The sequence below is a fragment of the Mauremys mutica genome, chromosome 3 (assembly GCF_020497125.1).
Source record: "Mauremys mutica isolate MM-2020 ecotype Southern chromosome 3, ASM2049712v1, whole genome shotgun sequence".
NCBI classification, from domain to species: domain Eukaryota; kingdom Metazoa; phylum Chordata; order Testudines; family Geoemydidae; genus Mauremys; species Mauremys mutica.
In genome coordinates this window covers 203,186,442-203,199,644 of record NC_059074.1, presented here as the reverse complement: position 1 = coordinate 203,199,644, position 13,203 = coordinate 203,186,442, and the positions used below count along the sequence as shown (strand labels likewise).

Genomic DNA, 13,203 nt, shown 5'->3' with positions numbered 1-13,203 from the left:
TACAATGAATCCGTTAAAAAAACTGCAGAATTCTCATATCCAGATTTCCATATTGTGATTTTTGTTGTTCCTGTTTTTAGAGAGGTTACTTATTTCTGTAGAAGCTTCTATTGGTTTTGGTCACCTAGCTGTTAACACAAATGTACTGTGACTCTGCTGTAGCCTACCCTATGACTGAATTGTCCGTGCTGTAATTCAGAAACTGATTTCTCAAATGTGGAATAGTTAATGAAGGCACAAAAACAGTACAGGAGTTCATTAAAGGTCTAGTCCAAAGCCCCCTGCTGTCAACAGAAAGTCTCACTGACTTCAGTTAGATTTGGATTGCATTCTTATCATTTTTTCTTGAGCCCTTGTAAACAATGAAAAGTCTAGAATGGCACTTAAAATTTAAAAAAACCTTCACGTTACTCACTGTCGCTTCAGTATCAAAGCCTGTGCATGTGCCGGAGAGCGCTCACCGCTTTGAAGAGTGAGAGACGTTAAGACACAAATATGCAACGCGGGAGAGAATAGCAGGGTCCTATGGACATTAACTCGTAACGGGCCGTGAGTTTCAAAGGGAGCGTGGCTGTTGCAGGCGGGTAGGATGCAGCTATCAAACAAACTGCTCCGGGGCGGGGCGGGGCACAGCCCCAGCCAGGCAGCACGCAGGCTCCTACCGGGCCCCCGACTCGCTCCTGCGGGGGAGGAGCCGCAGGACCAAAGACGCGTCCGTGCGCGCGCCTGTAACAGCGGGGGGGCCGGGTGGAGGTGATTGCCGTAAAGCACAAAGGCAACGGTCGCAAAAGTCGCAAACCCACCCCAGCGCCTTCAGGCACGCATCCGTCCGGTCAACGGAGGCTGAGGCGTGGCTGCCCCCTCCCCTGCGTCTGGCCGGGCTGAAGTGCGCCCAGCGCCCTTACGGGGGGAGGGGGTGGACGCCGCCGCCATGTTGGCCGCCGCCTGGCTGGGCCGGTGCTCCTGGGGGCTCCTGAAAGGTGCGGGCCGGCCCCTGGGGGGCCGCGGCGCGAGGCCGCTCGCGAGCCGCTCCCGGGCGACCGGAGGCGGCGCCTGGGGCGGAAACAGCCGCCGCGGCTTGTGCCTCGCGCTGGGCTCCTCCCCGCTGAGCGGCCTCGCGCCGCGGGCGCCTTCGTCCTTCCCCGGCGCGAGGCGGGAGCCGCGGCGGCTGCTGCTGCTGCTGCGCGCGCCCTCCCCGGCCCCGCTCTCCCCGGAGCGGCTCGCGGGCGGCTCCCCGCGCCCCGGCGGCCGCGGCCTGGTCAGCGCGCAGCGGCGCCCGCTCCCTGCCGGCGGGGAGAGCCCCTCGCCGAGGCGGCGCAGCGACGGTGCGGCCGGCCCGCCGGGGGACGCAGCGCCGAGGGGCCGAGGAGCCGCCGGCGGCTTCTCGGAGCTGGTACGTGCTTGTGAAGAGAGACCTGCCGGTCCCGGGGTCTACACGCCGCCTCCTCCCCGCTCCGCGCAGCCGCCTCGGCCTGGCCCCCGAGAGCCTGGGGAAGGGTCCTCCCGCCGTGTCACCGACCTGCCCTGGGCTCCCCCTGCTGCGCCCGCCTGGCTCCTCAGCCCCCGTTCTCCGGGCTCAGCAGCAGCCCGGGCTGCAGGAAGGCCCCGCGTCCCTCCTGTACGGACGGGTCAGCGTGGCCCTGCGCTCTGGGATGTTGCTTGTCAGGCGCCTGCGAGTAACTGTCCCTGTTGTACCGGTCTGGGCAGGCGCCAGCGTGGCCTCGGGATCCTGTCCGCCCTCTGCGCTTCACTCACGATAAAATCCTCGTGAAGACGTGAGTTTTCACAACAGTGAGCAGGCTGAGTGTAAAACCTGAGCTGCCCCGATCTCTGCCTGCTAAGTCACATGAAAACTACAAACTGCCCTCTCTTGACTAGGATCTCGCATCAAATTAGTTAACTTGAGTTGAGAGCACACCCTTTTCCCTAGTGAAGTCATAGCTTGTGGGTCCAGCTGCAGGGAATTCCTGAGCAGCCAGAGGTTTGAGTGATCTAAGTGAGGTTTATTAAGAATTTAGTAAAATGAGATTGATACGAAAGAATCGGTTTGCATAAGGTATCTAATCTGCAGCTGTTCTTTGCTCGCCTGCGCTTAGTTTTGCATGCTAAGGTTGAAGCTGAAGATGTTGACATGAAACCAGCTCAGTCTACCTTTAAAGATATAAAGCTTGTTTAATTCTGCTAATACATTAATATTAATTTATATGTGATGGGCAGTTATAGTTTAAAACTAAACTGTCACAACACTTGAAGCTAATGACAGTTTTATCAAATAAAAAATTCTAATAATGAGCATTATAAATTTTGAAATTTTCTTTTCTAGCAAACTTACCAAGATGTATTTTGCATGTTTTAATAGAAATCATTCTTTTATTTAAAAAAAAAAAGTTTGGTTGCTCATTGGTGGCCATGTATCCGAATAAAATGGCATGTGGTATTGGAGCTGTTCAGGCTCCCTTTCATGTCTTGGTTATAGGTTCAGGTCTGGTCAAGAGAAGTTTGAGGTTTATTGTCCAGTATTTCAAGGCATTCTGGCAATCCAGGTTTCAGTCAAATATGTATTTACCTTGAATATTCAAATCACATGCAAGGCTTGACTGACTTCTTTTTTTAACATTTTCTTATTTTCCAGTATGAAAACCCATGGACAATCCCAAATCTACTTTCTCTGGCAAGAATTGGTTTGGCTCCAGTTTTGGGTTATTTGATTGTAGAAGAAAATTTCAACATTGCATTGGGTGTTTTTGCTTTGGCTGGGATAACAGACTTGGTATGTTGCATAACAGAGTTTTGAAATGTATTTTGTTGTTTTTTAATTTAAAATCACACTTACTGGATCATGTGTAAGCGGTTTGCTAATTCTCTTAAAATTTAAGTCAATAGTTTGAAATGAGATCAGCTAGTATATTAATTATTTTGTAGAAATGCCTGAGAAAGCCTTGATGACGAGACAGGGCCAGATTCTGCCACTTATTAAGGCTGTTTTGTGCTGCTCTGTTGGTGCAAAACAGCCTTAAAGATTCCCTAAACAGTAACTGAGAATCCCCCAGTGAGTTCTGTATAAACTGTATTTACACATGCAACTGGCTGCTTGCAAATGCAGATTAAGAATTTCTGCATCCAGAAGAGGTAATTGTGTATGCAGATTAGATACGTTTCTGACAATCAGGTGCTCTGTTAATTACCTGGAATTAGGATGTGCCCACAAGTTTCTAGACTAGAATCTGAGTAGTGAGATGGAAAGTGTGCAGTACGTTATTTATATCTTCTAACAAAGTTGACTGATTAGGGCTCTCGATTAATCGCAGTTAACTCATGTGGTTAACTCAGAATTATTCATGATTAAAAATTAATTGCAATTAATCACAGTTTTAATCGTACTATTAAACAATAGAATACCAATTGAAATTTATTAAATATTTTGAATGCTTTTCTACCTTTTCAAATATATTGATTTCAGTTACAACACAGAATACAAAGTGTACAGTGCTCACTTTATATTACTATTTTTATTACAAATATTTGCACTGTAAAATGATAAAAGAAATATTATTTTTCAATTTACCTCATACTAGTACTGTAGTGCAATCTCTTTATTGTGAAAGCACAACTTAAAAATGTAGAATTTTTTTTACATAACTGCACTCAAAAACAAAACAGTGTAAAATTTTAGAGCCTACAAGTCCACTCAGTCCTACTTCTTGTTCAGCCAGTCTCTAAGAAAAACAAGTTTGTTTACATTTACAGAAAACGCTGCTGCCGTCTGCTTCTTATTTACAATATCACCTGAAAGTGAGAACAGGCATTCCCCTGGCACTTTTGTAGCCGGCATTGTAAGATATTTCTGTGCCAGATATGCTAAACATTCTTATGCCCCTTCATGCTTCAGTCACCATTCCAGAGGATATGCTTCAATGCTGATGATGCTCATTTAAAAAAAATGTGTTAATTAAATTTATGACTGAACTCCTTGGGGAAGAAATTTGTGTCTTCTGCTCTGTTTTACCCGCATTTTGCCATATATTTCATGTAATAGCAGTCTTGGATGATGACCCAGCACATGTTTTTTTTAAGAACACTCTCACTGCAAATTTGACAAAATGCAAATGAGGTACTAATGTGAGATTTCTAAAGCTAGCTACAGCACTCGACCCAAGGTTTAGGAACCTGCAGTGCCTTCTAAAATCTGAGAGGGATGAGGTATGAAGCATGCTTTCAGAAGTTTTAAAAGAGCAACAATCCAATGCAGAAACTACAGAACCCAAACCATCAAAAAAGAAAATCAACTTTTGCTGCTGGCATCTGACTCAGATAATGAAAATGAACATGCATCAGTCTGCACTGCTTTGGATCACATTATCAAGCAGAACCCATCATCAGCGTGACACACGTCCTCTGGCACAGTGGTTGAAGCATGAAGGGACATATGAACCTTTAGCGCATTTGACATATAAATATCTTGCAATGCCGGCTACAACAGTGCCATGCGAACGCCTTTTCTCGCTTTCAGGTGACATTGTAAACAAGAAGCGGGCAGCAGTATCTCCTGCAAATGTAAATAAACTTGTTTGTCTGAGCGATTGGCTGAACAAGAAGTAGGACTGAGTGGACTTGTAGACTCTAAAGTGTTACATTTTTATGAATGCAGGTTTTTTTCTTACTTAATTCTACATTTGTAAGTTCAACTTTCATGATAAAGAGATTGCACTACAATACTTGTATTGGGTGAATTGAAAAATACTATTTCTTGTTTTTTTACAGTGTAAATATTTGTAATTAAAAATAAAGTGAGCACTGTACACTTTTTATTCTGTGTTGTAATTTAAATCAATATACACCTCTACCCCGATATAACGCGGTCCTTGGGAGACAAAAAAATCTCACCGCATTATAGGTGATACTGCATTATATCAAACTTGCTTCCTCCCCGCCCCGTTCCTTTTTTCCTGACCGCCCCCTCCAGAGACCCCGGTTCCTAATCACCCCCAAGACCCTACCCAAGCCTCCTGTCCCCAGACTGCTCCGACCCCTATTTCCCCCTCCCCCTCCGGCACTCACCAGCAGCGGCGGGAAGCAGAGCAGCCTGGCCCGAGTCCACTCCACTCCGCCAGCTCCCAGCCACGGCGCTCCGCTTCCGCCGCCGGTGAGTGTAGGGAGGTTGGGGAAAAGATGCCCCCCCACAATCACCTGCAGCGGGAAGTGGAGCGACGCAGCCCCAGCCCGCTCTGCTTTCCTTGCCCCGCCCCAGCTGTGTCACTGGGGAGCGGCTGGGGAAAGGTCCTACACTTACCTGCGGCGGGAAGTGGAGCGCTACGGCTGGGAGCTGGCAGAGTAGAGCTGGCTGGGGCTGGGCTGCTCCGCTTCCTGCTGCCGGTGAGTGTGGGGAGGTTGGGGAAAGGATGCCCTCCTCACTCACCGGTGGCGGGAAGCGGAGTGACGCGGCCCCAGCCCATTCCACTCTGCCACCTCCCATCCGCGGCGCTCCGCTTCCTGCCGCCGGTGAGTGCGGCGAGGTTGGGGAAAGGATGCCCTCTGCACTCACCGGCAGTGGGAAGCGGAGTGCTGCGGCTGGGAGCTGGTGGAGTGGAGCAGGCTGGGGCTGGGCTGCTCCACTTCCACCGCTGCTGGTGAGTGCGGCGGGGATCCCTTTCCCCAAGCCCCTTCCACCGAGCGACGTGGCTGGGGCTGGGGTGAGGGAAACAGAGTGGGTTGTCCCTGGGCTGCTCTGGGACTGTGGGGCCCTGCTCAGAGCAGTGTGTCAGAGCTTTACCGCATTGTATGCGAACCTGTGTTATATCGGGTCGCGTTATATTGGGGTAGAGGTGTATTTGAAAATGTAGAAAAACAACCAAAAGTATTTAAATAAATGGTATTCTATTATTGTTTAACAGTGCGATTAATCGCGATTAATTTTTTTAAATAGCTTTACAGCCCTTCTGATAATATTTTATAACTTTTTAATTACCTACATTATATTCATTTTGCTTATCACATTCCTGGTAACAGTAGTAGATGCTGATTTTTTTTTTCTAGCTGTCAAATATTCACATATTAAACTTATTTATAGTTGGATGGCTTTATTGCACGAAACTGGGCCAGTCAGAAATCTGCTCTGGGAAGTGCCCTTGACCCGCTAGCTGATAAAATTCTTATCAGTGTCTTGTATGTCAGCCTCAGTTGTGCAAGTCTTATTCCAGGTAAGATCGTCTTAAATTCATGTATTTTATTTTTTTTCATAAGATAGTACTAAATAGTATGGAGAAGTGGACTTAATGCAGGACTTATGTTGTCAAGGAGGAAAAGCTTACAACAGTTTTGTCAATTGGGTTTTACTGTTGGCTGTTTAAAAGAAAGTTTAAAGAACTTTATTTAAATATTAAATCATAAAATTCTGACTTTTAATTCTTTTCAGCACCTGAACAATCTCTGACACTAGGTTCAGCTTCAGCAGTAGTTTGCTCTGTTTTTAACAAAGAATATTTTTATTGCACTTTCCACTCATAAAACTCACATTTTAAAAGAAAACATACGTCTTACACAACTACATCAAACCACTGTTCTGAGACTGATATTTCTCACTTTATCAATCTCTAATCTAGACTCCAGTTTTCCAATCTAAAATGGGATGATTGGGGCCACCCTTGCCAGTTAATTCAGATTTGTCTTGTCTGCTCTGGAGTTCATGCTTACTGGCAGTTACTGAAAATAGATGATGTTTCTGGCAGGAGGGTTTTTTTCTCTCCACAGACAACAATGGAGCCAATTCACCTCTGCCATCTGCATGGGTCTGACTGTGCAGGAAAGGTGCTGGTTGCAGGAAGTGCTGCAGGATAATGTAATGCTCTTCTGATACCATTAGATGTTGCCATTGAGTGCTAAATCATACATTTTTGCCTCCTACCCTCCCTCCTCAAATTTGCATTGCTTTTTATTTAGATGGAAAAGACGAATGGTTTGTATTTTCTTTGTCTTAATGAGGATTGCACATGTGAACATGTAGCAGTGGTGTGTCATGGTGGACTTTGTATATCTACAGCTAAAAACCTGTTTAAATCAAATTTTTCAAATCCAGACAATTTCTTCTATATCTATATTTTGTTCGTTTGTTTTTCAGTTCCACTGACTACTTTGATCATTTTGAGGGACATAGTGCTAATTGCTGCTGTTTTTTATGTGCGATACAAAACACTATCCCCACCGGTGAGTGTGTGGCTTTAAAACAAATTGTGGATGGACATGAAATCAAATAGGTTTGGACTTTGAATAGGTTATCTGTTAGGATGCGTATATAGCGGGGTAGGAAGTAGCAATTACATAACAAACATATTGGCCAAAGCTTTGTTATGCAGCTTGATGTTGATCCAAAACTTAGGGGGAAATAGTGAAGATTTACCTGGCAAGAGAACAACATTACATAGGAGACTATGAAATTTAGGAGTCAATAAACTAATATTTTACAAAATGCAATCCAGCAACTATATCAGGGCACCAAAAGCAAGGTTCCATCACTTCACTAGTTAAGTAACCCTTTTATTGTCTCCTTATTGCCACTTGTACTGTTATATTTCAGTTTAATGTTTTTACATAATTTTTTTTAAATGTCAGTTTGTCGTAGAGTAGATTAGTGTAACAAAAACTCCAGTGCTGTGAGTGATTTTCTGTAGTGTGTTCTTTGTGGAGATTTGTTTCAAACACACACATTAAACATAAACAACCTTTATCTTTCTTTCACAGAGAACACTTGGTAGATATTTCAACCCCTGTTATGCCACTGCCCAGTTAAAACCAACTTTCATCAGCAAGGTAAAAGTAATCATTTATTATAAATTACTGTTTCTTCAGCATCCAGGAGCTTTCACCATTCTGAAGCACTCTTAATTTTCTGACTCTTGTCTTCGGCAGCACTTAATACTGACAAATTCTTATATAGGGCTTTATTCCACAAAGTCTTGGGTACTCTGATCCAGCAAAGCACATGTTTAATTATAAGCACATAAGTTGTCTGATTAACAAAGCAAACATGCAGCAGCTATATCTCAAAACATATATTTTGCCTGGTTTTCCATATATATTGGCTAAGGTTATCAATAACCTCTTAAGTAATGTGTAGGACATTAGTGTGGTAAAGTTCTATTTCAGTACAGCCACAACTTGTATTTAATTTTTATCAGATGAACACAGCAGTTCAGCTAATCTTGGTGGCAGCTTCTTTAGCGGCTCCTGTTTTCGATTACGTAGATAACAACATGTATCTACAGACTTTATGGTAAGTTACATTTTTATTTGTTGTGATATCTGTAATGTACTTGTAAAGAAACTAAGAATTCCGATTGAATTAAAAAGTTAAATTCGTGGAACAGAAGGGTGTGCCTCAGTAAGCCTAAATTAGGTTACAGACTTGTATGGTTGAACTCTTCCAGATGACATTTTCTTTTTGGCTGAAACCGAACCAAGCAATATATCAGTGCTTAATTTGTTATGAGAGAAATAGCTAAACACACATGAGGAAGCCAGTCAAAACCCAAGGATGAAAAGTTAAGAAACTAAAGTCTTCCAAATCAGCATGAAGGCATCGCAGAAGGTATGCACATCCCTAAATTAAAATACATACATAAATGTGGAAAGGTCAGGAAAAATCTGATATTGTTAAATGGAAAGTTATGGCATTTTTTCCAGTTAAAAGGGTTTCATGGCTAAAATTGTAGCACAAGTGATGCCAGTAGAAATGGACAAACTATGGCAGGTAAAATGAACTAGAAATTAACCAATTTGAAGAGCAAATAACTGTGTAAAAAAATAAAAACAAAAAACTTTAAGTATCTCTGAAATAAGATGCTCGTGGGAGTCAGTGATATCTACTAGATTACTAGGGAGTATAGGTGCAATCTGTGAGAAAAAGAACACAATGTTTTTTTCCATCAGTCTTTCCTGGCGCATAGCTGTTGTCATAGTTCAGGGCAACTGCACCTGTATTTTCCCTGCATGGGCTCTCAAGGGCACCTCCTCTAGGCTCCTAGCTCCTCAGCCATCACTTCTTTTTGGCAGAGACTCTCATGTTTTTCCAGGCTGCAGAGTTCCCTATCTATACTGTGATATTACCAGCAAGCCAGATTGACTAAACGCACCAGTGTCTTTGCTTTTGCTTTCTCTCTGAAGGTTTACGAACAGTATAATTGCCAGCAGTTACAAGTTACCACACTTCTCTTTAGAAGCAAGCACATTTATTCTTAAGGTGAAAGCATTACAGAGAAAACATTAAAAAAAAAATAGTTCTTATGCACATGCTAAAAGCTCACCACAAGTTACTTATCAATGTTATAGGGCCTCAGTAAGCCAAAGCCCTTTCAACCTTTTCCAGGAAGGATTGGGACTCCCCTTGGACAGTTTGCTGTATCTAAACTCAGGCTGGGCATCTCAAAGTCCTTTCTTTGTCAGTTGGTCTCTGGTGAATCCAGTTTGAGCTAGTATATATGAGCCTTTCTAGGTGGTACAACCTGAGTGAATTTGCCTAATCACCCCTACTGTTCTTAGTTCCCGGAGGAGCTGTGGTTTCCCTTCCCTGTGAAATTACATACAGTCCCTGACCCACGATACATAAACTTAATATAGCAAGATCTCCCAAAGATATTGCAGGAAATGGCCAAGTCTCTCACAGCTATTTTCAGGTATAAAGGTGAGACACTGTCAATTTAGGATGTTTAGAAAAAAAGTGATGATTTAAATGGCGACAAGTGATCAGACTAGATGGTATTTGTCCATGAATTCTAAAGGAACTTACTATAAGAATGAAGTGGCTGAGCAGTTAATAGAAAATACACAATCTACTATTAGTTAGAAACTATACTAAAGAACTGGTGGATCCAGTATACCTATTTTTAAAAAGGTTCTGAGGAATTAGTGACCTTTATTTCAATAACCAAGTAAATATGTTGAAAAATTTACTTATTAAAAGCTGATACTATATGGAAGGAAACTGGGATAGCTTCTGTAAAGGGCATTTTTGATCTCACATATTAGGATTCTTTAAAAGTTAACAGAATAGTGAATAAAGGAGAACTGGTAGATATAACTTACCGGAATTTTTAAAAGGTCTCACAAGAGGCCATTCACATGGCCTCTAAATTAACTATAAAAACAAATTAGATTATACTAGTGTTTAGAATAGAGATTTGACTATTGCTTGTGTAGCCATAAATCGGAGTGAAATTGATTGAAACGGTAGCATTATGTATATTTTAAGATGTAGCAAGCAAGAATTATTATCTTCGATTTTAGTTTGGGAGGTGGTTTTGTCATGCATATATTTTTAAAAACAAGCGAACAAGAAACCCTTGGAATTAATCCTTTTGGTCTGGGAATAATCTTTCAGTGTCAGCCAGTTCTCAGGTTGGTGACTGAGCCAGATTCGTCTCCACTTTTCTGTCAAAGTATAACTGGATTAAAAATTCAGCCCAGTACATGAAGAAGTCTATGGTGAAGCAGACTACTGAACAATGAAGCTTGCTTATGTGAATACACTTTGCTTTGCAGTGAGGTTTAGTTTTGAATATGAGATTTGTTTACAATTGAAGTTAGTCATTAAAATGAGAAGGGGTGCGTGAGAATTTCCTTAATCACACTTTCTTCAACCTTTGACCTCAGTCTCTGTGACTAGCATAGGCTGTCCTATAATATACACACTCAGATTGTAGCAAAGAATAGGGAAACCATTTAAAATACATCTTGGGGCATTATTCAAATATTTAGGCACAAATAAACTAATTTATATTAACCATTTTTTCCCCAAAGGTGCATTACAGCTTTCACAACAGCAACGTCTGCATACAGTTATTATCATTATGGTCGGAAAACAGTCCAGGTAATAAACAACAAATGAGATGTTACAGAAAGGACCATCTCATCACATCGCTGTTTTTTATATTGCCAAGGACAATATAACTGGCCTATGAATAAGAACTCTGTTTTTCCTTAGGACAGTTGTTTCAATTCAAACCATGTCACCACAATTGGACTGATATGAAGTAAAAATGAAGTCTGATCATGTACTGTAAATGTATTGAATTTTCAATGTATTTTTGAAAGTTAAAAATAAAATTAAGAAAAATCACAATGTTCTTAAAGGCACTTTTAAGTCACCAATGGCTGTCCTGCATTTTGAATCTTGTATCTCTTTTTATATTGCTTTTCAGAAGCTAAGGTTCCTGCAGAATTGGACAGTATATTTAGATTCCAAAAGCCTGCTGACAAAGCTCCCTTTTCTTCTCAGATTTAGTACGCATGGAGTTATAAAGACAAACTGTTTGATTCTGTCTTGAGACAGTATTCCTTATTAGGATTTACTAAATATTATAGTTTCCTGCAAAGGAAAGCATTAAATCACTAGGGAATGATACCTTCAGAAGCGTAAAGTGATCTGATCCCCTTTTTTTTCCTTTTTTTAAAGTTTTTAAATCCTAATTGTGGTCTGAATAATAGTCCATACAGTACTTCAGAGTTATTCTCTTCAGTAAAAATATCAAGGTAACTATCTGTCCCCAGAGAGAAGGTTCTAGTGACATTAGGGCTCATGGTATAGTGTCAAAGACGTAGATAAATTGAGTTCTTAAATAGAAGCATGTTTCTAGTACTGTTAGTTGATAGTAGTTGAGAAACCAAAGTACTGAACTTCCTGTGTGAGCTATGCTTGGTCAGTCTGAGATCTTCTTGGAGCAGAAATATCAATATAAATAGAACTGAGAAAAATCAAGGCATTTTAAATGCTTGTCCAAATCACGAGATTAATTAGAAACAGTTAAAGCTGCATATTCTGTGCGTGATTATCCTATATCTCTGACTGCGTTGTTCATCAGGCATTGCTATGATCTCAATTTACCATCTGTGATCAAAGAATAGAGTAAAACTATTTAAAGTTACAGAATTAAACGCCTGTTCCTTGTTTATACTCTGATAGCCACAAAAAGTATCGGACAAGAGATTTCATATGAACAGTAATGAAATCTTCTTATTAAATACCTTGGAGCCAGATGTGTGTTTTGCTTGTTGTAGCAAAGAACTGAGGTGTGAAGAGGTAAAGTAACTGAAAAATAGGTAATATATGTTGGACTATGGTGCTCTATCACCAAAAGTGAATTTATTGTAGATACATACTGATTTTGAGGGGGTGTGGTTGTAGGTATGTATATAAAATATTTTAATTTTTTATCTTTTAACTTGTTTAGAAATGGTTCACAGACAGCGTTTAATTTTATTCAATACCTGTCTCTTAGCTATCACCATATACAGCAGTCCAAATCTCTCTTATTTGCAATGGAAGGATAAATGTAAAGCAAATCCTATAACATGTTTTTCCTTAATGTGCACGTTTAGTTAATTGGAGGTATTGTATTTCTTCAGCAACACAGTTTTAAAAAGGAGAGATTACAAAGTCCGTTCAGGTTTATTTCTTTTTTTTGTTCATAATCATCATCTCAGGTATAGTGAGGGTACACCTGAATGTTGTTCCGCTAGGGGATGGCAAAATGTTGAGGCTACTGAAGGATCATGTCAGCATGCAGGTGCCTCAGCACATTTATGAATACAATGGCTACACCGTTTCATGATTTGTCTTTGTATTTAGCTTATTGTACAGTTTCTTGGAGTTGTGTGTCCAAGGTATTTATATTAAATCAAGTTGTTAAACCAGTGCAGAGCTGTTGGCTGTTTCTAGCATGTACATTAGTTGCTGCTTCTGTCCTTACTGGTTTATTCTGGATATTAACTGCTTCTAATAAAACATAGCTAAGGTACAGAAATGATGCTCCACCTTACCCATGAGAACAATCATGGACTCAGCATCCCACCTCTTTGTTGTGCAAAAATAATCACCTTGGGGCAGACATCTGAAAAGCAACTGAGTTCAAATGGCTGTATTTGTCAGGATGAAAGCTGTCCTTATTGGTCCATTCTGCAAGTGAAGTATCTTTGAACAAGTAGTGACCCCCCCATAGTGGCACAGTTTTTGGCTGCATTTCCAAGTTTCATGGTGGTGAGAAACAATGCTGCCTTGGTTTGTTTTAAGTTCATTCTTTTCATGTGAGATTGGATTGATGGGGAAATAGTTTAGACTCTCCCTGCAGACATGTAGTTATTCAGGTCTTAATGCTGCATGTTGCTGGAACAAGTAGAGCCAAAGTCAGACTATTTAACAGTTCTTTATACGTGTGG

General features: G+C 41.6%; 1 protein-coding gene across 1 annotated transcript; it reads left to right on the top strand.

Moving 5' to 3' along the window:
- Window positions 1-813: 813 nt before the first annotated feature.
- On the top strand, window positions 814-12,682 carry CRLS1 (cardiolipin synthase 1). Its single transcript, XM_045009826.1, has 7 exons — window positions 814-1,393; window positions 2,633-2,770; window positions 6,068-6,197; window positions 7,115-7,200; window positions 7,735-7,803; window positions 8,172-8,266; window positions 10,789-12,682. Exons 1-7 carry the CDS (start codon window positions 932-934, stop codon window positions 10,874-10,876), a joined length of 1,068 nt encoding a protein of 355 aa, XP_044865761.1. The 5' UTR covers window positions 814-931; the 3' UTR covers window positions 10,877-12,682.
- Window positions 12,683-13,203: the final 521 nt, after the last annotated feature.

What these genes read in the sequence shown, in the direction of transcription:
- CRLS1 (XM_045009826.1), top strand. Translation starts at nt 932, where the DNA reads ATGTTGGCCGCCGCCTGGCTGGGCCGGTGCTCCTGGGGGCTCCTGAAA. An exon ending in TTGTGCAAGTCTTATTCCAG is followed by an intron (nt 6,198 to 7,114) that starts GTAAGATCGTCT and finishes TTTGTTTTTCAG; the next exon opens with TTCCACTGACTACTTTGATC. An exon ending in AACCAACTTTCATCAGCAAG is followed by an intron (nt 7,804 to 8,171) that starts GTAAAAGTAATC and finishes AATTTTTATCAG; the next exon opens with ATGAACACAGCAGTTCAGCT.